At 42.5% G+C, this 26106-nt stretch overlaps 1 protein-coding gene across 3 annotated transcripts in view; it reads left to right on the plus strand.

The window, feature by feature from the left end:
* LOC125455549 (centrosomal protein of 170 kDa protein B-like) overlaps nt 1–26106 on the plus strand; it is a 117424-nt gene that overhangs the window by 10956 nt on the left and 80362 nt on the right. The window contains exons 1-2 of one of the 3 annotated variants that reach the window (XM_059649141.1): nt 22350–22640; nt 24227–24370. In XM_059649141.1, the coding sequence (XP_059505124.1) occupies nt 24266–24370 (105 nt within the window). In that variant the 5' untranslated portion in view covers nt 22350–22640; nt 24227–24265. Of the gene's footprint in view, nt 1–22349; nt 22641–22674; nt 22852–24226; nt 24371–26106 lie in introns of those variants that run through there. The other 2 variants (XM_059649142.1, XM_059649140.1) reach the window with 2 other exon arrangements.

Genomic DNA, 26106 nt, shown 5'->3' on the forward strand with positions numbered 1-26106 from the left:
CTGTGTGAAATAAATTGTGGAGTGGAAAATGGTACGTGTTCTTTTGCTTTAATTCATCCAGGCTCGGTCGAGCATCTGGGGGCAGGCATATCTACATAATGAGGAACACTGGGCAGTATGAGGAACTCCAGTGTTAAATGAGCAATAGTGGATCAGCTGTTCATTACACGACAGAAGGGAACATCGGGCAGGCTGTATAACAGATGGCAAATCTGCTACACTCCATTTTATACCTCGCCAAAATTTGAAATTCCTTCCAGGATTATTTTTCCAAAGGAAGATTTTGAAAAATAGATACTGTAAATGTTGCATTTTAAAGAATAATATATACATAGAAATGTTATGATTTTAATTGAATTAAATCTTTGAGTTCTGATTAAAAATAATTTTGGAATTTTGACTTGGTGATTGATAAATAGTTGGGATGCATTATGTTCAGGATTTGCTGGTCAAGGCTGCTCAGCTGAAGTTGAGCAAAAACTTTTACTCCCTGTGAATACTGAGAGAACAAGCATGCAGACACAAACACAGGCAGTACTAAAGTCATCTCTTGGAAGTGGAAATTTGTAATGGACAAACACAATAACAGAATGAGAGAACCAAAAAGAACTTCGGATGCTGTAAATCACAAATAAAAACAGAAATTGCTGGAAAAGCTCAGCAGGTCTGGCAACATCAGTGAAGAGAAATCAGAGCTAATGTTTCAGATTCGGTGACTCTTCCTTAGAACTGATGGTAGCTAGGTAAATGTCAATTTATATGTAGAGGATAGGGTGGAGAGAGGGGTATCGAGAGTAAACAATAGGTGGGGATGAAGCCCCAAGAGAGAGAAGAACAGTTGGATGGACAAAGAAGTGGATAACAATCTGGCTAGGAGGGTGAATAGCTGTTATTGCAGACTGTTAGTGGCTAACAATTGGTAAGTGTATTTGCAGGCTATGTGATAATAAGTCCTGGTGTGTGGGGTAGGGGGCTTAGGATGTGAGAATGAACAGGCCCTAAAATTATTAAATTCAATATTGAGTCGAGTGCTGCAGAGTTCCCAAGTGGAAAGTGAAGTGAGCTGGCCACTAATATTCACTATAAACCCAACGACTCCCGTACCCACCTCGACTATACTTCCTCACACCTTGTTTCCTGTAAACACCCAATTCCATTCTCCCAGTTCCTCTGTCTCCTTTGCATATATTCAGATGAGGCCAACATCGACAAGGGAGCCTCCGAAATGGCCACCTTCTTCCTCAACCGAGGATTCCCCGGCAACATTTTCGACAGGGCCTTCAACCGGGTCCAGCCCATTTCCCATACTTGTGTCCTAGCTCGCTGTATTCCCTCCTGCAACAGTGATCGGGTTCCTTACCTACCATCCCACCAGCATCTGCATCCAGCAGATCAGCAGCCATCATTTCTGCCACATCCAGACACATATTCCCTTCCTCTCCCTTGTCCACTTTCTGCAGGGACAATTCCCTCCGGAACACCCCAGTTCACTCTTCCTTCACTCCCAACACCCTGCACAGCCCCATGGTACCTTCCTCTGTAACCAACGAAGGTCAACACCTGCCCATTTACCTTGTATCCAAGGGCCCAAACATATCTTCCAGGTGAAGCAAGAATTCACCTGCATTTCTCAGAATCTAGTCCACTGCATTTGCTGCTCATAATGTGGTCTCCTCTACACTGGGGAATCAAAGTGTAGACTTGGTGGCCACTTCACAGAACCCTGAACTTCCAGTATCTGCCACTTTAACACACTACTCTGTTCCCTGGCCAACATCTCTGTCACAGACTTGCTGCAGTGTTCCAACAAAGCTCAGCACAAACTGGAAGAACAACATCTCATGCTCCACTTGGGGACCCTGCAGCTCTCTGGACTCAATATCAAGTTCAATAATTTTAGGGCCTAAACTCTCCCAAGTCCTGGCACTTTACCTCACACACCAGGCTTTGTTATCACATGGCCTGCCATTTCACACTACCCATTATTAGACAGTGTCTAACAGTTATTCATCCTCCTAGCCAGACTGTTATCCACTTCTTTGTCTGTCCAACTGTTCTTCTCTCTCTTTGAGCTCTATCCTTACCTATTGAGTACTCCTGAACCCTCCTATATATAAATCGACATTTACCGAGCTACCATCTGTCCTCAGGAAGGGTCACTGATTAACTCTGATTTCTCTTCACAGATGCTGCCAGACCTGCTAAGCTTTTCCAGCAACTTCTTTTTTTGTTTCTAACAAAATGAGAGAAACTAGAATGCAAAAAATCAAAAAATATTTAAGTCCAGTAACATGACCTATTAGTGCAGAGTTTCATTTTATAATATTTCATGAGAGTAATTTGTAGTTTTTGAAATAAGCCTGATCATAACCAATTTTCCCCTTTAATTTTCCTTTAGTATTTGGCTGCAAACTCAGCTCAGTATTAATTCCTTATCCATAGATACCTCAAATTTTAGAACACCCTGAATTTTCACAATGTTTGAAGCAGTCTGTTTATTTCAGTACATAACACAAAGGAGAATGCTGCCATGCACATGCTTTCCGTTCAATTTATCACTTCTTTCATTCTGTTCAATCACTGATTGTCCTCTCCCTTTACTCAGACATCTCATTCTAAGCCTTCTTATAAATAACAAAATCTATCTGCCCTCACACTTCCCACACCTGGATTCTTAGATTCCCTTTCCCATCACAAAAGGTCACTCTTTAGAAATACGAAAGGATAGCTGAGGGTACACATGATTGGAAATATGATCCTATAATCACAAGGAACTTTAAAAAATCCAGAGATAGTAGTAACTGCAAATGTTGGAGTCAGAGATAACACAGTGTGGAGCTGGATGAACACAGCAGGCCAGGCAGCATCAGAGAAACAGGAAAATGTTTCTCATGAATTTTCTTTAGCCCCTTAAGAATCTCGAATGCGCCTGTTTCCAGACATGAGCAAGTGAAAATGCTTGTTGCCAAATTTATGCATCAACCAAACCAGCTCCCACCGATACACATTTTGTCAAAATATTAATAACTTTAGCAGCTTCAGCAGTCTCAACATCATAATGTGAGCTCCCACTAGTGTAAGGATTCACTTCTTGTAGAGGCTGAGCAGTCGAATGCCTGGCATCTACCTGTATTGATTCCCTCGCTACCCCATTGTTTTCTCCTGACATAAGACAAAGGGAGGGATTGAATGAGATGATAGTGGCTGTTGGTGCAGAGTACCTGGAGGTAGGCGGTGAGATGTCCTGAGTGAGTAAGGAAATAGGGCTGGGGCCTTGCAAGGTTCATGTTGTGTGAGATTGAGATGAGTGAGTGCCGATGAAGGAGGATGCTGCATGCAATGTGAGACGTAGACCAGGCCTTTGGTAGGTGTAATGGATGCAGAGATAAAATGACGGTGAGCTAACAGAGAGAACGTGGTGTCACTTACCTTTGTGGAGCTCAGAATGTTATTAATTTTCTTCCTGCTTGGGGTGGCATGGTGGCTCAGTGGTCAGCACTGGTGCCTCACAGCGCCAGGGTCTCTGAGTTCGATTCCAGCCTCGGTCTCACTGTCTGTTCAGAGTCTGCACGTTCTCCCCATGTCTGTGTGGGTTTTCTGTGAGTGCTTCGATTCTTTCCCACAGTCTAATGACATGTAGGTTAGGTGGATTGGCTATGCTAAATTGCCCATAGTGTCCTGGGACATGCAGGCTATTGAGATTAGCCATGGGAAATGCAAGATTACAGGGATGAGGTGGATCTGGGTGGGCTGCTTTTGAGACGGTCAGTGTGAACTTGATGGGCCAAATAGCCTGCTTCCACACTGTAGGGATTCTGTAATTCTCCACGGCAATTCTTTTCACAATGCAAATGTGATGGGCAGTTCCTGGCTGGCAACGATTGACCTGGTACACAGCTGGTGTATAAATATAGTTCTGCCAGTGGAAAGTTGGCAGGTCCTGGTAGCGATCCCCTGCTGTCACGCACAAGCTGATGCAGTGATGTTCATAGATAATGAGGTGAACTGTGTAAAATGAGATAAATTGCCTGAGCCCATGGAAAGAAATCCTCCAGGAAACTCCCTGCAATTGACACTTTGCCAATTTTTGGTAAAATTCAACCTAATATTTCCAATTGTAACAAAGAACAAACGTAGAGGCTGTTAGTATAAGATAGTCATTACAAAACAAAAATAAGGATTCAGAAGAGACTTATTTTATCTGAGACCAATGAATATGTGAAATTCTTTATTATTGGGACAGGGTGAGACAGATAGCATTTGTTGCCCATCTGTAATATCCCTTGAGGAGCTGGTGATCTTCTTGAACCATTGTAGTCTATCCTAGCGTATTACACCCGTAGTGCTATTAGGGATGGTGATCTAGGCTTTCAATCCAGTGACAGTGAAGGGGCAGTGATGAGGCTCTAAGTCAGGATGGTGTGTGACTTGGACGGGAAATTTATCATGGTGGTGTTAGCGAGTTTTGAGAAGATTTGTAGGTCAGGTTGAGTTTCTGGATGTGAGTTTGCTCGCTGAGCTGGAAGGTTAGTTTTCAGACGTTCCCATGTACCATCGACCCTTGGCCTCCATGGTGGTAGAGAACACAGGTTTAGAAGGTGGGAATTAATTTTACAAAACCTTCAGAAAAATCATGGGTAGCTGAGTCAGATCAGCTCCCTAACATAGTCACTCCATTTGGCCTCGCACTGACATTGAGACCAGAAGTGGGCAGGCTGAGGCCAGCAGTCAATTTCCATAATAAAAGGCCCATTTTATCAAGCCTTTGACATCTTACTGATAGTGAAGAAAATTCCTGCAGTACAGGGAGACCACCAGTTCTGTCCTCCCAAATGACAGCCCAGAGGGTAGGCCCCATGAGCCAAAGAAGTGATTATTAGTAGGGGAGCATTTGTGGCTGCTACAACGTCACTGGAATGGTTTCCCATCCTATCCAATCCTGGGTGTGTGAAATGTAAAATTTGTGATCCAGAGGTCACCTTGCAGATCAACAGTGACCACCCCTTCCAGTGGAGTGCTGGGTTTCCAGAGCTGCCACTCTGTGATTGGGCCAGCCACATAAGGACAGTGGGCTCACTGGTGTATTTTTCATTTCAAAAATATATTTTATTCCTAAACATCATCTAAAAGTACGTACAAAGATTGTAAATTAGTTCTGTACAGCCTTTGCAGAGAGCATAAAGTAAGCAAAACAGCGGAATTTAGACATTTCTCAGAGCTTAGCTCCAGTTGCAAAAAAAAATGTGTTTTCTATTTTTGCAAGAAACTACTGCAGCACCAAGAGGGTCTGTTCAGTTGTCAGAAAGACTCTTTACACTGGAAAACCAACAAGTTTTGGGCAGACCAGAGAGTCTTTCACGAAGCTGATGGTCCTCCAGGCACAGTTGATGTTTCAGAGATAGTAGGAACTGCAGATGCTGGGGAATCTGAGATAACAAGGTGTAGAGCTGGATGAACACAGCAGGCCAAGCAGCATCTTAGGAGCCGGAAAGCTGACATTTCGGGCCTCGACCCTTCTTCAGAAATGGGACCCAGCCCTGCTGAGCCTTCACCATCCCTCCAGACCACCTCCTTACTGAGGACAAATGGTCAGTCCTCAGTAAAGGGCTCGCCTTTGTACCCCTCCACCCACACATTAACAAATACTGGTCACGCTTGGATGTTGAGCAGTTTTTCTGCTGCCTCCGCCTCCGCGCTTGCTTCTTTAACCATGAGACTAACCCTCCCTCTACTGATTCCTTCTCCCACCTCTAACATACCCCCTCCTCCTGGACACCACCCCAAGGCCTCCTACCCTCCCTCGACCTCTTCATCTCTAAATGCCGTCCATTTCTGAAGAAGAGTCGGCCTTCCTGCTCCTATGATGCTGCTTGGCCTGTTGTGCTCATCCAGCTCTGCACCTTGTTATCACAGTTGATGTTTGTCTCGGTCTGCAAAAATATGGAAACACGTCACAAAATTTTCATGGACAGTGGGCCCAAGGCTTTATTTTAGTTCAAACGTATACTTTATTCATAAAGTATCTTTATATACACACATAGTCACTAAAGCAGTTCAGTTTTGTAGCACAGCATATGAAGAAACAAACAAACATGACGATCCAGCACACAAACCAAAGGCATTTCTTACTTACGCATGACTATACTTATGTATATTTGAGGCACTGGAGGGTCCGAAAACTGAACAGACCCACATTTAACTTCAGGAGAAGGACCTTAAACGGTGGTCTTTCCCCACTGCACCTTGACAGCAGCTGCCCCAATCCAGTGGGCCCACTGGGAGCCAATTAAAATACTGCCTGTGGGTAAATTGCCAAGTGGGTCCCACTGCAGCAAGTGTGAGCTGCTTTCCAACACCATCAGGGTTACCATTCAGCTGATAAAACGCGACCTGTGTCATTGAAGCAGCCTTGACACGGAATGATGGCTGGAGGCCCAAGCACACATTTCTGTTGCTGTGCTCTGTGCTATGTTTCTGTTTGACTTGAGATATACGTGTATTTGTATATAGAGCTCTATGTAGTTCTAAGCATCAGTTTTGGGAGAAAATGCGTCATATACTCATTCAATGTAAGTTACTGTACACCGCATGTGTACGTTTGTTTAACATCTCCTCCCAATCAGTAACTGACCAAGTAGACATAGACTGTAAAAACAATTCTGCATATTCTCTTTTCATTGCACCATTTTAACCAATAATCAAACAGAATTTTTATAGAATTTGTAAATTCATATTCCACTTGAGTTTTGAAGTCACAATCTGAATGAGTGTATCTATTACTTATGTTTTATTTACTAGTCAGATATATAATTAGACAAATCTAGATTTCCAGTTGGCCACATATGTTCTAATAGGCCCATCTGATGCCAATCTGGGCACTACAGATTCTTGTTCCTCTTCATCCAACTGTTCGTTCATGGAAAAGAGTGAAGATTAAAAAAAAATACATGGTCAGCAGTGAGATACAGAGAAGGAAAAGATTCTGGAAAAAAAATAATTTGGATGTTTATAGTGATTTGGAAATTCACACAGATCCTAATGATATAGGGGTTAAAGTAAAGATGTTATAGCCATACAAGTCAATTTGTAAAGCCAATACATTACACTATGCCCAGTGCATTGGCTGCTGAGTGGGACTAATTTTAATAGTTGTAGCCTTGTTGCTCATATTCCCTTTCTTCTTTATGACAACCATGTCTCAATTAGTAGCCCACTTGACTCTGAGTTAGAAGGTTATACATTCAAGTCTCGCCCTAGGACCTGAGGAAAGTTGAACATATTCTAGACCTCTGCTCCATTGTTGTTCTGCAGTCAGAGGTGCCACCTTTTGGGGAATAAGTTAAAGTGACACATTATCAGCCCTCTTAGGTGGATATAAATTATTCTAGACTATTTCGAAGAACAATGGATAATTTATCCCTTGTAAAAGCAATGTGGAGCTGGAGGAACACAGCAGGCCTGGCACCTCAGAGGAGCAAGAAAGTTGACGTTTGGGGCCAGGACTCTTCTTCAGAAATGGGAAAGGGGAGGACAGTTCAGAAATAAATAGAGAGGAGGGGTGGGGCTGGGGAAGGTAGGTGGGATGGTGATAGGTGAGTGCAGGTAGCGAGCAGTGGGGATTGGTCAGTGGGATGGTGATGTGGATAGGTGGGAGAGAAGATGGATAGGTTGTGTCAGGTCAGGGAGGCGTGGACATGAGGTGAGTCTGGTTTGGGGAGATTTTGAAACTGGTGAATTTCATGTTTAGGTCATCAGGCTGGAAGCTCACAAGGCAGAACATGAGGCGTTGCTCCTCCAGTTTGCAAGTGTTGTCATTGTGACACAGGAGGAGGTCCAGGAGGGACATGTCACTCAGAGAGTGGAATGGCGGGGGGGGGGGGGGGGGGGGTGCGCAAGTTAAAATGGTTGGTGACCAGAAGGTGTTGTCATTTGTCATGTACAGAGCGCGGATGCTCTACGAAACAGTCTCAAGTCTAAGCTTGGTCTCACCAATGTAGAGGAGGCCACGTCAGGAGCAGCGGATGCAGTAGACCAAGTTGGCGGATATGCAGGTGAACCCACTGCAGAACACCTCTGCTCGGCTCGCAATATCCATCGTACCCGGTGTGGCTTCCTCTACATTGGGGAAACCAAGCGGAGGCTTGGGGACTGCTTTGCAGAACACCTCCGCTCGGTTCGCAATAAACAACTGCACCTCCCAGTCGCGAACCATTTCAACTCCCCCTCCCATTCTTTAGATGATATGTCCATCATGGGCCTCCTGCAGTGCCACAATGATGCCACCCGAAGGTTGCAGGAACAGCAACTCATATTCCACTTGGGAACCCTGCAGCCCAATGGAATCAATGTGGACTTCACCAGCTTCAAAATCTCCCCTTTCCCCACCACATCCCAAAACCAGCCCAGTTCATCCCCTCCCCCCACTGCACCACACACCAGCTCAGCTCTTCCCCTCCCCCCACTGCATCCCAAACCCAGCCTAGCACGTCTCTGCCTCCCTAGCCTGTTCTTCCTCTCAGCCATCCCTTCCTCCCACCCCAAGCTGCACCTCCATTTCCTACCTACTAACCTCATCCCGCCTCCTTGACCTGTCCGTCTTCCCTGGACTGACCTATCACCTCCTTACCTCCCCACCTATACTCTCCTCTCCACCTATCTTCTTTTCTCTCCATCTTCGGTCCGCCTCACCCCTCTCCCTATCTATTCCAGAACCCTCACCCCATTCCCCTCTCTGATGAAGGGTCTAGGCCTGAAACGTCAGCTTTTGTGCTCCTGAGATGCTGCTTGGCCTGCTGTGTTCATCCAGCTCCACACTTTATTATCTAATAAGAAAAGTTTGTTTTGTGCCTTGAACAGTGGTGAGGGGGGGAAGATGTACAGACAGTATAGCACCTCCTGCTGTTGCAGGTAAAAGTGCTGGGGGTGGTGGGGTTATTGGGGAGTGTGGAACGGACAAAGGAGTTGTGGAGAGAGCAGTCCGCACAAAAGGCAAACAGGGGTGGGGAGGGAAATATCTTTTGTAGTTGTGGAATTGGATTGTAGAGGTTGGTGGGGTGATATGTGGGGACAATGGGGATTCTGTCTTTCTTTTTGTTGGAGGGAGACGGTGTGAGGGCAAAAGTGCGGGAAATGCAAGAGATGTGGTTGAGGGCATTTTTGATCACTGGTGAGGGGTGTCTGACATTGACGCTTCTTGAAGAAATAGAGTTAGCTGAGTATGGGAGCTTAGTACGTGCAAATTAGCTGACAGGTTTCCTGCTTTATAGCAGCGACCGTACTTCAAAAGTTCGCCATTTGCTTTGAAGTGATTTGGAACAGTGTTTGTGAAATGGCCCATGTAAGTGTTAGTCTTTCCTTTTTCACTTTGTTCTACATATATTCTCTAATTGAGAGGAAAACCTGAAGAACAGGTTTCATTAATGCAAACTAGTGGGTGCTTGCTAAAAAAAAACAGTATGTAGTGACCTTCCCTGTTATTTTACCTTCCTCCCTTGGAGATGTAATTGATCTTTACCTCTCACTTGTTAGTTACAGCACGAATGAGATAGTGAAATGTACTTTGTAGGGAATGTGTGTGAATTTATATCATATTGATCTATGATCAACAAACTGAGCTTTAACGATGCCCATATCACAAGAAAGCAAAATAATTGCAGAAACTGGAAATCTGTAACTAAGACAGAGAATGCTGGAGCAATTTAGCAGAACTGGCAGCAGCTGCCGAGAGAGCAACAAAAGTTAACATTTTGAGTTCTGTGTGAGTTCTGAAGAAGAGTTATACTGGACCCACGCTCCTCAGGGGCACGATTGCCTGCATGTAGGACAGCAGAGTGGACATTTGCCTGATCAGCCTGGACCAGGAGAAGGTTTTTGACAGGATATCGCACTTGTGGGACATGCTCTCTAAAATGGGCACTGGGGAGGGAATTGGCAATTCCATCATAATGTTCTATACCAATATCACTAGTGCGGTCTCAATCAATAGGTGGGAATTTGAAAGCTTCCTGATCAGAGAGTGGTAAGGGCGTGGAACGCCCTGCCTGCCAATGTAGTTAACTCAGCCACATCAGGGGCATTTAAACAGTCCTTGGATAAGCATATGGATAACGATGGGATAGTGTAGGGGGAGAAGCTTAGATTTGTTCACAGGTCAGTGCAACATTGAGGGCCGAAGGGCCTGTTCTGCGTTTTATTGTTCTATGTTCTATGTTCTGTGTTCTAGATCCAGAATCAGACAGGGCTGTCCACTCTCTCCTGCCTTGTTTGTGTGTTGTATGAAGAGTCCATCAGGAAGGATGCGAGCCTGAGAGGGCTGCCTGGCCTGAAGGTCAAAGCCTCCCTGTAAATGGATGATGTCACTGTTTTCTGCTTAGATCTGCTGTCAGTGCACAGACTCATGAGCATCTGTGACTAATTCGAACTAGCCTCGGTGCCAAGGTAAATTGAGGCAAGAGCAAGGCCATGTTCTTTGGGAACTGGGCCAAAAGATCCTTCATTCCCTTCACCTTCAGAACAGAATTACCTGAAGGTGCTGGAAATATGGTTCAGAGGGGCCAGAGCAAGCACAAAATCTTGGGATGAGTGCATCACCAAAGTAAAGCAGAAACTAGTCCCTTGCAAGCACCGCTCCCTCTCCATTGCAGGTAAAAACCTGATCATCAGGTGTGAGGCACTCTCTCTGCATGTCGCAGAGGTCTAGCCCATCCCCTGAAACTGTGCTGTTTCATTCACCCGAGCCAGTTCTGTTTCATCTGGAAGCCTAAGATAGACCGGGTCTACAGGGACTCCATGTGCAAAACTCTGGATTGGAGAGGGGGGGCAGGGGGCAGAACATACCCACGTTGCCCTCATCCTGATGGCCATCTTTGTGTGCAGCTGCATCAAACTGTGTGCAGACCCTCAGTATGCAAACATCAAGTTTCACCATGTAATGAGGTTCTACCTGTCCTTGGTGTTGCGAAGGATGGGACTGCCATGGAACGTTCCAAGAAGTTGGACTGTTCCATATACCCTGTCTTTCGTAGAGAAATTTACAAAGAAAAACACTTACGACCACAAATCTGTCAGGAAGCGGTCAGGACGTAGCATCCTCGAGATCCCGCAAGAAAAGAAGAGGGTGGATCCCATCATATAGTTCCCTGAGCAGACTGTCAAAGTTACTTGGCAGAATGACTCATCACCAGAACTTTCTAACAAGCACCAAGACATCGCTTGGTTGGTGGTGAGAAGGGCAGTATCTGTGAGATCCTTTATGTATGTGTGGTCAGCTTGCACCACCGCACGCTGCCCTCAGAGTGCCTGTGGTGGGGTTGAGACTGTCACACATCTCCTCTGGAATGTACCTTTGCAAAAGAAATCTGAAGGAAGGTGCAAGGGTTTTTGTCAAGGTTCGTCCCAAGCAGCTCTGTGATGTGGGAGTCTGTAATCTATAGTCGGTTCCCAGGGACACCTGCCGCGACAAACATCGGACGTGCCTGGAGGACCATCAACTCAGTGGAAGATGCTGCTTAGTTTGCCCAAACCTTGTTGGTCTTCCAGAACAAGGGGTTGACCCCAACTGAGATTTGCAGACTGGTCCATTCCAAGGTCAAGGACTATGTGCTGAGGGACACACTAAAGCTTGGGGCAGCTGCCGCCAAGGCACAATGGGAAGAGACCACCATCTGAGGTCTTCTTGTTGAAGGTAAACAGGGGTCTTAGTGTATCAAATGTATGTAGCATTGTATGTATATAATAGAAGTATTGTATGTGTTAGAGAAGTCTTTGGTTTTATATATTGTCAAACTCCAGTGTTCTGTTTACTTCATATGCAACTGTGCAGAACCAAACTGCTTTTATGCCAAGAGATAGTAGTAACAGCAGATGCTGGAGAATCTGAGATAACACTGTGTGAAGCTGGATGAACACAGCAGGCCAAGCAGCATCAGAGGTGCAGGAAGGCTGAAGTTTCGGGCCTAGACCCTTCTTCAGAAATTTCTAAGCAAGGGTCCAGGCCTGAAACATCAGCTTTCCTGCTCCTCTGATGCTGCTTGGCCTGCTGTGTTCATGCACCTTGTTATCTCTGCTTTTATGTTTACATACAAAGATTCTTTTGTGAATAAAGTATATTTTTGAAATAAATGAGAAGAATTATACTGGACTCAAAACATTATCTCTGCCTCTCTCTTCACAATAATGCCAGAACTGCTGAGTTCCTCCAACATTTCTTTTATTAATTCACGGGATGAGAGCATCACATTTATTGCCTGTCTCCAATTGCCCAGAGGGTAGTTAACAGTCAACCACATTGTTAAGGAGAGCAGAACCAGATCAGTTTTTCGGACAACTGACAGTGATTTCACAGTGATCTTTAGTCTCTCAATTCCAGATATTTATTGAATTCAAATTCCACCATCTGCCACGGATTCAAAATCAGCTCCACAGAACATTTACTGAGTCTCTGGGTTAACAGTCCAGCAATAATACCACCAGGCCATCACCTGTGTTTGTTCAATGCTCTGTGTTTGCTCCTTATCACAAGTATTTGTCAATAATTTAGGGCACTCTTCATATTCTTTGAAATAAAAATATTCTTATTCTCCTTAAAAATAAGTATTATCTTTCTCTACTCTTTCCCCTTTTGTAACTCCATCCTCCCACTGGAAAGCCAGGCAAATATGTTCATTTAGGCAGATAGTCCATCCTTATTTCTCATGAATCAAGAGACAAACTCTTCAAGATGAAAAAGATTCTGAGCGGCAATTAGTTTTCAAATGTAAACTGGCACAAAATCGACAATTAGCTTTAACCTTATAGTGGTTTATTTAATCTCCAATCGGAACCCTATAAAAAACACAAAAACATTCCAGCAATTAAAAAATAAATCCTATGGACTATGAATTGTGACTTCTGCCGCAATGGACAGATCATCATGTTCACCAGCCACCCATCTCTAATTTGTGGAGTTATGTGATGATATTGTGGCTTTAAGAAGTATAGTGTCCTGTTTGTTTTAAGAGAGGATTTAAAGCAGAGATACTGAGCAGTCTACCAGAGCCACTATAGTAAACAGCTTGTGAGGCCTTGGGTTTTCAAAAAAAAAAAGTTGGAACAATAGAAGCAGTCTGAATGAGTGTTCCCACAGAACCAGGATTTTCAGTTTTAGTTTTCAGCAGTTACTGTTGGAATCTTCAAAAAGTGGAAGATATTTTTCCCTCTCGTGGCTACAGCCAAAAGCTGGGTGTTCTCTTTGTGCTACTGGAGTTACAATGTGAGTCAATCCATTTTCTGAATTTGCCTTTTACCAAGGGTGTATTTGTTTGATGTTACTATATTGGAACAGTTAATTAACAATAGTACTCTATAATTCTAGATAACAAAGCGTGGAGCTGGATGAACACAGCAGGCCAAGCAGCATCTTAGGAGCACAAAAGCTGACGTTTCGGGCCTAGACCCTTTATCAGAAAAGGCCCAAGGCTTTTGCGCTCCTAAGATGCTGCTTGGCCTGCCATGTTCATCCAGCTCCACATTTTGTTATCTTGGATTCTCCAGCATCTGCAGTTCCCATTATCTCTAATCTATTATTCTGTTATGTTTTCCAATAGAGTTGTTATTTCAATTCCTTCTTCCTTTCATTGTATTTTAACTAATGTGAATTTAAAAAGTGTGTTTTGCTTTAAATCTGATAGTTTAACCAATTAAATTGCATCTGGAATGCAACACCTTACATTTCCCTTCAAAATAAGAAAACTTAGGGCTGAGGCTACCTTCTGAAGAGTTTGAGGCAGTTTGAGCTGGTCCATAACAGTTGGTGAATGAAGCAGGTTTCTGGCGGATTTTCTATTTATCCTGCACACACAATCAAAAGCATCCTAAAACTGTGCAGAATGATTATTTGGAAAGCGTATCAATTCTTCTCCACAACATACTGGTTTCAGGACTCCATGACCACACTCAATAAGTTGTGACCACACACACATTGGACTTGATCAAGAAAGCTGACTGCAGAGGAATTGTGGCTAGCCCAAACACATTGCTTTCCTGAGTCTGAGCGCTTGGACTTGTTTGCTGCCTGCCTTACCTGGATCCTGAATGACTGTAAAGCCATGAATCATTGGAAGCAACAATTTATTATGCATAACATTGTGCAAGCAAACGGTTCAATGTACTAGCTGTTATTATTGCTGATTACTCTTGAGGTTAGCACATGCAACTACAGAAATTCATAAAAGACTATTGTGATTAAAGCAACAGTCAAGCCACAATTTAAGCACAACGACTGATCTCCAACACAACGGCTACAAATCACTATGGTTAACAATTAAAGTAGCAACCTGCCACATTGCAAATTGAGGATAAAACAAAACCTTAAGCTATTGCAGATTTAAGCCTGATTGATACTTGAGGATAGACTGCCTGGGAATACCAGGTGCAGTTATGCTTTTCTTGTGGTGCAGTGGTAGCGACGTTATGTCTGGCCCAGTTCAAGTCCTCTCCTGTTCTGGAAGGGTTTCATAACATGTCTAAACAGATCAATTTAAAGAGGAAAACTAAACATGACTACCAACATTCAAGCAGCTATCAATATCAGGCCTAATGAAGGCAGTAAAGAGCTTCATCTGGTCTTGTTCGTGGTTAATTGCAGTTGTCTCTCTTAGCACGTCAGAGACTTACTGATCGGGTTGCTCGTGGGCAGAAGAACTGGAGGAGAATCCAGAACCCATTCTCGAAACCAGAATTAAGATTGTGATAGGGTGACTACATTTTCAAAAATCAAAACCAGGACATCTTGGGTAGTTGGGTCTTTACGATGACTGACCCGTCTGATTAACAATGTGGAGAAGGTTGGGGGGAGGAAACATAGTTGACAGTCATGTGACAACATCTTCTGGAATATGTCCCGTTAGATTTAGTAACCCTTTCTCATCTGCCACAGAAAATTTACTTACTGTTCTCTTTCAGGAATGACACAGGTTAATTGTTTGACTTCACAAGAGCATTAGTTTGTGTTTTGGAATGAAGAGGTGTGGTCTAAATATTCGTCTGTAAAAGATTATGCAGACTCATGTAAATTAATCTTGAACTTGTAAACAAAAGGTCACTTTTCCAAGGGAAGGACAATGAGTATAATCTCAATAACGCTGTAATTGCAATGAACAGGAATTTTGAATGGAATCTTACTGTCTGGTTAATTTTCAGAGACATCACCTGGCCAGTTTGTAAGTGAGGTAGGATTATTTCATTTTGAACTCAGTGAGAAAGAATTTGCCAGCGTTCACCTAATGAAGAGGCAATGCTCCGAAAGCTTGATTTCAAATAAACCTGTTGGATTATAACCAGGTGTCGTGTGACATGTGACCTTGTCCACCCCAATATCTCCACCACATGGAGCAATCTGATCTGGTCCTTTCTTGTTGGAATTCTTTATTTTAGGCTTTCTTGGTTTTTTTCTGTCTTTTCACCCTCATAAAGAAATGGGGGAGAAGGAGTTCAGTTCACAGACTCGGGATATCTCTCGCTGCCTTTCCACTACAACCAATTTAAGCACTGTTATCAGGAAGTGTTCCTCCACTCAACCACACAATCTCAAAACAACAATCTCACTACTTCGAAAACTCAATGAAACCTTGGTTTTGGGGTACAGGAACAGGGATGTCTTGCTGTAATCATTTAGGGCCTTAGTGAGACCTGGAGTATTGTATGCAGTTTGGTCTCCTTATCAGAGGAAGAATGTTCTGGCTATAGAGGGAGTGCCACAAAGGTTTACCAGACTGATTCCTGGGATGGCAGGACTGACATATGAAGAGAGATTTATTCAGTTAGGACAATTTTCACTGGACTTTAGAAGATTAAAGAGGGCATTTAATAGAAACCTATACAATTCTATCAGAAATGGATAGTGTAAATATAGAGAAAGGATTTCCTGATGACAGGAGTCCAGATCCTGGGGTCACAGTTTAAGGATACAGAACAGGCCATTTACGACTGAGGAGAGGTTTTTTTCACCCAGAGAGTAGTGAGCCTATGGAATTCTCTGCCACTCTGAAATTCTCTGAAAGTGGTTCAGGCTAAAGCATTGAATGCTTTCAATAAGGAAAGCACTTTCTCGTACTGATCGTGACTGATTATCAGGCTGACTTTGTATCTGTAATAAACAACAAGGCAAAACAGCAGTATTTTGAGCTTTAAAGTCTTTAAGTTTTCTATTACTTGCCAGAAAGACTTGACATTTTAACGTGGTCTGTGAAACGTTCTTTTGGAGTTCGTGGGATATGGGCACCACTGGCTAGACCAGCATTTATTTCCAAACCCTAACTGCCCAGAGGATAGTTAAGGGTCAACCACATTGCCAGATCAGGTAGCAATTAGCAGATTTCCGTCCCTAAAGGACATTTGTGAACCAGATGGGTTTTTATGACAATCAACGTTAGTTAAATGGTAACCATTAGAACAGCATTTTTATCTCAAATTTTTATTGAGTTCAAATTTCGCCATCTGGTATGATGAAATTTGAACCACGTGCTTAGGATGTTAGCCTTTGCTTCTGCACTGCTAAAACAATGACATTACCACTGCATCACAGCCCTGCCCATCATTTAGTCATGGCAGATTCTGTTCTGTGCAAATTTGCCTTGATAATACAGGATTATTCAGGGACCTGAGCTGTTGGAGTAGTTCCACCAGCTTCCTGCAGTTTGTGTTTGGATTAATTTCCTAAAATTATTTGTAAGGATTCAAGAGGGCAAGCAGCAAAGACATTTTTCAGAACTGTGTATAATTTTTCAAACAAATCACACTACCTGTGATCCCTCACCTTTAGCAGCTCATGTTTGTGTGCATCAGAAAGACACAGTGCTGAGAAAGATATTATTTACTTGTATTTGAATTAATTCTCCACATAAAAGAAGTTGACTTGAAATATTAACATTTTTTTTCTCCACAGATTACACAAGAACTGCTTAGTTTCTTCGGCACACTCTGATTTTATTTCAGATCTCCAGCATACACAGTACCTTGCTTTTATAGCAATATGTTCTCTGGCTACATCTGCAAAATATTTTATAATTTATGTTCCATGATAATTTAATTTTATACATTCTCTTTGCCTTCCTAATCTTTTTTTTTGGCTTCTAATCTCATATATTCCCTCTAATTGTGCACTCTTTTGCTGTAATTAATGTAGGCCCTGTCCCCAAACTTCAATTGTTCCTTTGTGTTTTTTTCCAATCCATTAAATCCCACAACCGTTTTATTTGTTCTTTAATTTTTATGGAAATATATTTTCCCTGCACTTTGTTGTACACCTTTTAAAATGTTTCCTATTATCATCCATAGCATTATTTTCCCAAATTTCACTCTCAGCTTTTCTCCAATCTATCAATTTGCTTCTCACCAAACTTATATGCTTCTGTCACCATCTCAAAGCATATTGTGCTATCGACACAATTACTCTGACATCTCCTTACTTTTACCTTCCTTAACCTGCTCTGGTTCAATCCCCTTGAACAGATTCATTGATAAACTGAGCTAGCATTCAATGTTTCATGGAAAAGATCTCCACACTGCAACAAAAACTTTGCATCTAGAATCTTTTCCTAACTTCTCTCCTGAATGTGATTTTTAGGTCATGTTCCCTTCACATAGACACTTCCCCAGTATAAAACATGTCTATCTTCACACTGATCCGTTTCAAAAAATGCTGGGAAAAAAACTCAATTATCATGTAAACATTTACATTCCAGAAAATGAAAGTCTTGTATATGCAACCTCTCATCTTAACATAAACGTGGGAGCCCGAGTTACTACCTGGTGCACCTGTATTCCAGTGCATTCCTTCCAAAGCCAACAAAAGCTTTGTTTAAATGTAAAAAAAAACTTCATTGCCTTCATGATTTGGTCCTATCATTATAAATTATAGCTGCCATTTTGATTATTGTTTGCACTTGACACAGTACACTTGAGTAATGTGTACATTTACCAGGATGTTGCCAGATATAGAAGGTTTGAGTTATAAAGAAAGGCTGATTAGGCTGGGGCTTCTTTTCACTGGAGCATAGGAGGTCAGGAGGTGATCTGATGGAAGTTTATAACAATAATAACAGGTATAGATAGAGTTAATGGTAGTTGCCTTTTCCAGAGGGTGGGGGATTTCAAGACCAGGGGCCACATTTTTAAAATGAGAGGAGAGAGATTTAAAAAAAGACATGAGGCAATTTTTTTTTCCAGAGGGTGGGTCGCATGTGGAATGAATTTCCTGAGAAGGTGGTGGCTGCAAGTGCAATCTAGGGGAGGCAGTGGTCCAGTGGTATTATCGCTGGGCTGTTAATCCAGAGGCCCTGCATAATGTTCTGGGGACCTGGGTTTGAATTCCACCATGGCAGATGGCGGAATTTGAATTCAATAAATATCTGGAATTAAGAGTCAAATGATGACCGTGAATCCATCACCCGTTGTTAGGAAAAACCCATCTGGTTCACTCATGTCCTTTAGGGAAGCTAACTGCCACCCTTACCTGGTCTGGGCTACATGTGACTCCAGACCCACAATAATGTGGTTGACTCATAACTGCCCTCTGGGCAATAAATGCTGGCCTAGCCAGCGATGCTTCTTCCCCTGAATGAATAAAGGAATTACAACATTTGGATAGACACAGGCCAGGAGCAGGCAGGTGGGACTAGTTTAGTTTATATGACTCTGACTCTATGAACCCATTTTTTGGGATTTATGCCTTAGTTCCCTTTCTACCACCTAAAAATATAGAATTCAACTTTTTTTTCGTCCACAGTAGATGGCCTCACATGTACCTACACTTAAATCTAATTGCTGCAGGTCCTTTACTCCACTTGCTTTATCCTTTGGTCTCTTTGTAGTTTTGATAATAACATCTATACGACTATGCCACCAATCTGGGGACCATAGACTAACACCTTTCTCCCTAGTCACCCTTAACCAATTGGAAAGGACAGAGGTGGAGACAGTGATAGGAAACTGAGCACCCATGGGACAGAGGGAAATGCTGGGAGCCCTCCCAACAACAGAAAGGTTGGAGTTAAGATGAAGTGAGACCAAGAAGCCTGAGTATTTTAACTGCTAACTGCTGGAGGCTATGGGAAAAATCAGTGGCGCATAGCAGGGCACATTCACCCCATGCAAAAAAAAGGCAAGTCAGTCAGTGCATATAGCAGAGCAGGCTGTGGGTCTGATTGTGGTTGCGAATCTCTGCAAAGACACTCCTGACAGTGTGGATGAAATTAAACAAATTCCTGAGAGTTACCATATTGGTGGCCACATTTCCTAACAGTGGGGCAAACCAGTCTGTAGAGCTACTGAGGAATATCGGGCCAGACTACTGCTGGGGAAAGGCATGACTTTAGCAATGAAGTTTGCAGTATACCAAGTTGCTGGGAAATTGAGGTCACATGCCCATGTCCCTTTACCAGGCATATTGGGACTGGGACCTTGTGTCAGGACCAGTGACCAGAACCCTGTCTGATGAAGGGTCTAGGCCTGAAATGTCAGCTTTTGTGCTCCTGAGATGCTGTTGGGCCTGCTGTGTTCATCCAGCTTCACATTTTGTTATCTTGGATTCTCCAGCATCTGCAGTTTCCCTTATCTCTGACATCTTTCTCTATGTTGTCAATATAATTAAAATAGTGAAGAGTGGAAGCCCCAGCACAGATCCCCGCAGGGCACCATGGTCATTTTCTTTAATTTGAGTATATGTCTGTCATCCTTACCTTCTGTCTTCCACCATGGAACCAATTCAATGATTTACTTACAGTTGATTGGAGTATCACGTGAAACATTATTGAGTGCTTTCTAGGAGACCGTAAAAACTACATCTATTGGAATTCTTCTATTACTTAACTCCTCACAAAAAAATGGTCTTATCGGAAATAATCATGTTGAGAACCCCAACTGGTCCTCCAATCAGAACAGATCTCTCGTTGGTCCATCAAAATCAGAGTAAGGTTTCAGCTTCGGGAACACAGGTGGTTGATAAACAGAGCACATTTGAAATTGAACTGATGAGATTATTAGCTCAGGTTTCCGTTAACATGCCTGTGCATTAACACAAACGTAAACTCTTCCATGAACCAGTGCAATCAGTCATGCAAATATAATAGATTGTTTATTTTTCGTTGCATTACAAATATTGCTGTATTTGGTAGCAGGAATCTGGTCCGGTTTAATACCGCAGAAAGTAGGTTTATCAGAAAAAAAATTGGATGCTTAAGCTCCAATTATAAGGAACCTACTTTAAAGCGATACTGAACTATTTATTAGTTTCACTGGGGTAAGTTAGCTGGGTTCTCAACAGATTCAATCTTTTTAGTACACAAGACCTTTGAACATGTGTTTTTAGTGCATGTGCGCCAAATAAACTCTAGCTTCAGCTCAAAAGTCTCTCCGACCTGCTGCAATTATTAGAAACTCGTCCCTCGTTATTTTGATGTAGGTGGGGCGAGTTGCAGGGAAAATCACGTTTAAAGCAGGGTGAAGATCGCAGGAATTCAATTTATGCTTATAGTATTTTATGCTGCTGTTTCCGCATTTTCTTTGCACAGGTTCGGTCTATTGTGCCAATAAAACCAGCACAAACTAACGGAAACTAACTCCTCTGCCCTTAATTATAGATTCCAATGATTTGCCCACAGATAGACCATAATTTCCTTTTCTTTCCCTCCATCTCTTTAACAATTGACTTACACGTGGCTTTATCACTCAGAAAAGTATTGTTTCAAACTGTCTGGAATAAGTATTTTTTAAAGTAAACCTATAGGCTGCAAAATTCTGCGTCTAACTGGGAGGCTCCAGGGAGAGTTTTTGAAAGCTTGAATGATGAAAACTTGAATGAGAATATTGGCACCTCTCTCTCAGTGACGAATGCCGCTCCCTTTTTAATACACAGCAGGGTGGAACATCATTACCTCACCACATAAAAACTGCTTGTATAATAATTCCTAGCCTACTTCTGACGAGCAATTCTAAAACAAAGATTTTTTTTAAAAAAATGCATTGAGGTTGGAGGCACTTTGTAAGCGTATCCTTTTGCAACACCTAACTAACGTGGCTGAATACATTTGCTACACTGCTCCTCACTTTAGAAAATGCATTGGAATCTCTTCCGCTGTAAGGTCACATCATTTTGCCTGAATCTGCTCCAGAACAGACATCTGTCCCTGAACCAGCACTTCCTGTCGCTAGGCACACCACTGATTGCAGAGTAACTCATGAAGCCAAGTATTATGGCAAAAGTTTAATTGTCATGACATCTTCAAGTTGTGGTTCAGAGTAGTAATATATGTTTTTCATTTTGGAGACCATAATTTCAGGATAGGGTTTATTTTAAGACAGCCAACGTGCTGTACGAACAAAACGCGTTAGCTCAATTTTCTCTTGTTTGATACGCCTCGCGTCCCATGCTCTGGAGAAAGTTGTGGGATTATAATTGCTGTTACACAGGCCCAAGGTAGGATTTCATATGGGGGATAACAGAGAAAAACATCGTTATACCAATCCTGTAATCGGATCCTTTTTATGGTACAGGTTGGTACACCTGTAACATTTACAAGGCATTTGGATGGCTGCGTGAATAGGAAGGGTTTAGAGGGATATGGGCCAAATGCTGGCAAATGGGACTAGATTAATTTAGGGTGTCTGGTCGGCATGGATGAGATGGACCGAAGGGTCTGTTTCCATGTTGTACAACTCAATGACTCCATTAGGGCTAGTTAGTTAAATGCTTCCGTTTCTGCTGTGAAAAATTGAAATTTTGATTTACTACATTCTGTAAAATCGGACATCATGCAGATTCGCTGAAGGACTAATCGTGATCTTGGTGACTTATTTTTTCCTGACACAATCTATCGTTAATAAACGATATGCTGGTTATTAAAACCGAAGAACCTTGTCCCCATTCAGCCTGGTCGATAGCTGTGTACTGGACATGAGCCAGACTCCAATGTAATATGACACTGTAACTTGGAGCTCTGAAGCAGAAAAACAAGTCGAACTGGTAGTTTTCATCTATCGAATCTATTCAATGGATGATTGACTAAACTCTAGTTTTGTAATAGATTCTTTCTCCGGATCAGAGAAAATATTTTTTTAAGCATACTTCTGGCTTTTGTCAGGATTTCCAACAAACGTCTTCGGTTCGTCCACTTTTCCTAAACAAGACGACTCTAATCCGCTTATTGTCGACCACAAAAACACTTTCACCTTTTCAGACGCTGTTGGGTTTGATGTCTGTTCTAGTATTTGCAGATTTCCACCGTTGGCAATGCTGATTTGGTTCTAGTTTCATAGTCACACCGCGCTGACATTATTCACTGTCTTGTGGGGGTGGGGGTTGGGGGAGTGGGATTATAAACAGTCGGGGATTGATGTGAATCTCTCGCCACAGTATCATCCGCCGGCAAACAAAAAGGTTCCTTTGGGCAGACTGACAAATACTCTCAGGAGAGCTCACGACGTTGTATCTGGGCCACGGCGTTGATCAGCATAATCATATGTACAGTGGTTGCAGGGCGAAGTCCAACAGCATTAAGCAGCATCCTACCCTGTGCTGTGTTGAATCAGACTGAGGCAACGCTTTGTACGTGTACGTGTTGTGGTGTCTCAGATTTCCCTAGTGCTCTCTGCATCTTGCACAGCAGGTAAATCGCCGTGGCTCAGGCTGCAGCACAAGCAGGGGTTTGAGGGAGGGTCTGGCTGACCCTGGACCCGAACTTCCCCCGTCCCCCAGGCTGTAAGGAATTGCGGGAGTGACTGCGAGCTCCCGGGCCGTGGGGAAAGGGGCGATGTGGCACCGTGGTCTGTCTTTCCGTCAGGGCCCGGTAGTAGGGAGCGGCTCATCTCCGAGCGAAGGTGGGAGCGGGGTAGCCCGGCCGGGGCCGCTCGCAGATGCTTTCCTTGCCGCGGGCTTGGCCTGTACAGCTCGCGGGTGGGTGGGTGAGGGCTCCTGGTTTTGGGGATGGGTCCCCTGAGCAGCAGCAAGCATCACCTGTCTGACCTCCTCCCCCACTCCCTGGGGCAGGGCTCAGCCTGGATAGAGCGGTGTCCCGGTGCTGCTGCTGATCCTTGTTGCTGTCTAAAAAGGCCAGTGCGTGTTTTGTTCGTGAGTCAAATCGTTTTAATATTCAATGAAAGAAAAGGCCAGCAGAGAATCAAGATTTGTAGGTTGTGTTTCTCAGGAGGAAGAGGATCTGGCTTTTCCTTTTGTATTTTTGAAACGCCCAGACCTTAGATTTATATATAATATGCATTAATATATTAAAGTAAACCTTGATTTAGCAACATTTTCGCGAGAGTTATATTTATATCAGTTATATTTGCGGGTGACCTTTCATACATTTTACAGATTTATCCAACACAAAGCTCCTTTTTTAATTAAAACCTAAAAAGCCATATACATGGAGGATTCATCTAGTGAGAGGTTTCTCAATTTTTATTGCAGCATATTCCTCAGTTTCACTTTTATACAAAATCATCTAAATCAACCTGAATAAGATGTTTAAAATATATGTATGTATTTAAAATGAATACCCGTATTACATTTTCATCATCGTTTTGAGTAATAATTGAGCTGTAGGTTTCCATCTGATGGGGTTAGTGTTCTTTTAGTTGTAATAACTAAATCAGAAAAAAACAATCTGGGTGGGAACTGAAGTTAGTGACCTATTTTAATGTATGAACACAGTGGTTGCAAATGCTGTGTCTGGGCTGTGGAACAGAAAGTACAAATGCCCCAAAACTCTGTTCACCACATCAGCTGTTGGCAAAGAATACTAAAAATTGACCCATGGAAAACACATGCAATACAAAAATCTGAATGAATACCGGACAGTAATGGTGCAGTCTCAAAACCCTAATGCCTGATGGGAATGCTCTGTATGTGATGGTTCCAAGAAATCAAATGTTATACTAATCTTGTTACATTTATATAAATGTTTCAATTGGAAATACAATGTTAGGAACAAACCATTCTTTTTAATTTTTTTAGTCATTGTTTAAAGTGTCAGAGTTTTATAATTATGGCGCGTTTCTATTTTAATCAGCATATTTAACAAACAATTTAAATACTGTAAAATATTGAACTGTTGTTAGTTCCTGTTGCTTATTACTTCAGCATTTCAAAGGGACAATAGTTTCTTTTTTCCCTTTGCCTTAATTATTTTATAATCATAACTGAAAAAATAACAAATTACTAGGAATGATCTGTTGTGTTTTTCTCTTTGTTTAGAATGTTAAGTTGTGGAAATTAAGTTCGAAGACACCAAGAATGAGTGTGACATCTTGGTTTCTGGTGAGCAGTTGTGGCTCTCGCCACCGACTCCCAAAAGAGATGATTTTTGTTGGACGTGAAGACTGTGAACTAATGCTTCAGGTAAATATTATAAAATAATCAGCTAACTTATTGCAACAAATTATCTGCAGAGAGTGCATTGTACAGTCACTTAAAATATGATGGTTGTCTAAAAATAATGAGTATTATTTGTGAGGTTATTTTCTACAGTCACCAATTCCTAGATTTTACTGTGCTACTCACTGAATAGTGTACAGAATGGATGGGGACCTGCTTTCATGAATTCTGCAAAGAGGTGCCTGAATGTGCTTTTTCTCACTGTGCTGTCTTTGTCCTTCTTATCAGTTTTGAAAAATAGTTTGTAAAGATTACTGATTTATTTATAAACCATAGAACTTTAATGTAATTTTGTAGGTCCGGTGGTTCCTTTAAATGTTTTGCTATCAGATGGGAATATATGCTTTTAAATGAATGTACACATATATTTCACACTGGTCATCATATAGCCATCAACAGAATCAGAATGCTGATAGAAGGGATGGCTGGTTAACATTTTAATATATTTAGCAGAACCTGTGACTATGGTTTGAGATCAAAAGAATAGAACATTCTAGCTTTAACTCTTCACAATTGTTTTTAATTGACAGAAGAGTCCAAACAGTAAGAAGAGGTCAATGCTAGGTTAATTTTCACATCAGGGTGAGGCCTAAGCTTTACCAAAATTGTTGCCTAAACTTGGTGGGCTGGTTTAATAGAACAGGACTACCTGACCTCCGTTCCTTACACCAGGACAAATTGCATGAAAAGTACCTGAGTAGTGGAGTTTGCGTGTTTTCATAGGGAATAAATACTGGGATAAGAGAGGGCTCTTTGTTCTCGCTTTTGTTGCGACTGTTCGCAGCAAGAAATGCCCATGTTAGGTGAATGGCTGAATACACTGGATACTGCAAAGGCTGTAGGCCCCAACAATATTTTAGGAGAAGTACTGAAGACTTGTGTTCTAGAAATTGTTGTGCTCCTAGCCAAGCTGTACCATTACAACAACAACACATCATCAACATGACAATATGGAAAATTGCCTAGGTATGACCTATACACAGCAGGTCAAATTTAACCCGATCAATTAATGCCCATTACTCTGCTCTCCATCATCAGGCAGCTAACAGGTGGAGTCATCAAAAGTGTTCTCAAGCAGCACTTGCCTTGCAATAACCTGCTCACTGACCCTCAGTTTGGGTTCCACCAGGCCCATCAGCTCCTGACCTCATTACAGCCTCAGTTAAAACATGGACAAAAGAGCTGAATTCCAGAAGGGAGGTGAAAGTGACTGCCTCTGACTTCAAAGTAGCAATTAACCTTGTGAGGTTATTTTCTACAGTCACCAATTCCTAGATTTTACTGTGCTACTCATTGAATAGATTACAGAATGGATGGAGACCTTCTTTCATGAATTCTGCAAAGAGGTAACTCCATGTGCCCTAGCAAAATGAGGTTTCATAGGAACTATGTGGGAGAGGGGATTTTTCTGTTGTTTGGGATCATATCTAGCAGAAAGGAAGATGGTTGTGATTGTTGGACGTCAGTCATATCAGCTATAGGATGTCTCTGCATGTGTTCCTCAAGGAACTGTGCTAGGCCCAGTCACCTTTAGCCACTACTTCAATGACCCGCGCTCTGCCGTAAGGTCAGAAGTGGGAATGGTCATTGACGGTCGGGTCATGTTCAGCGCTGTTTATAAGTGTACGTACTGCACCAGTCCATGGTCAAATGTAACAAGACTTGGACGATGCAAAGATTTGATCTGATAATTTGCAAAT

Source organism: Stegostoma tigrinum, chromosome 10 (genome assembly GCF_030684315.1).
Source record: "Stegostoma tigrinum isolate sSteTig4 chromosome 10, sSteTig4.hap1, whole genome shotgun sequence".
Classification (NCBI taxonomy): Eukaryota; Metazoa; Chordata; class Chondrichthyes; order Orectolobiformes; family Stegostomatidae; genus Stegostoma; species Stegostoma tigrinum.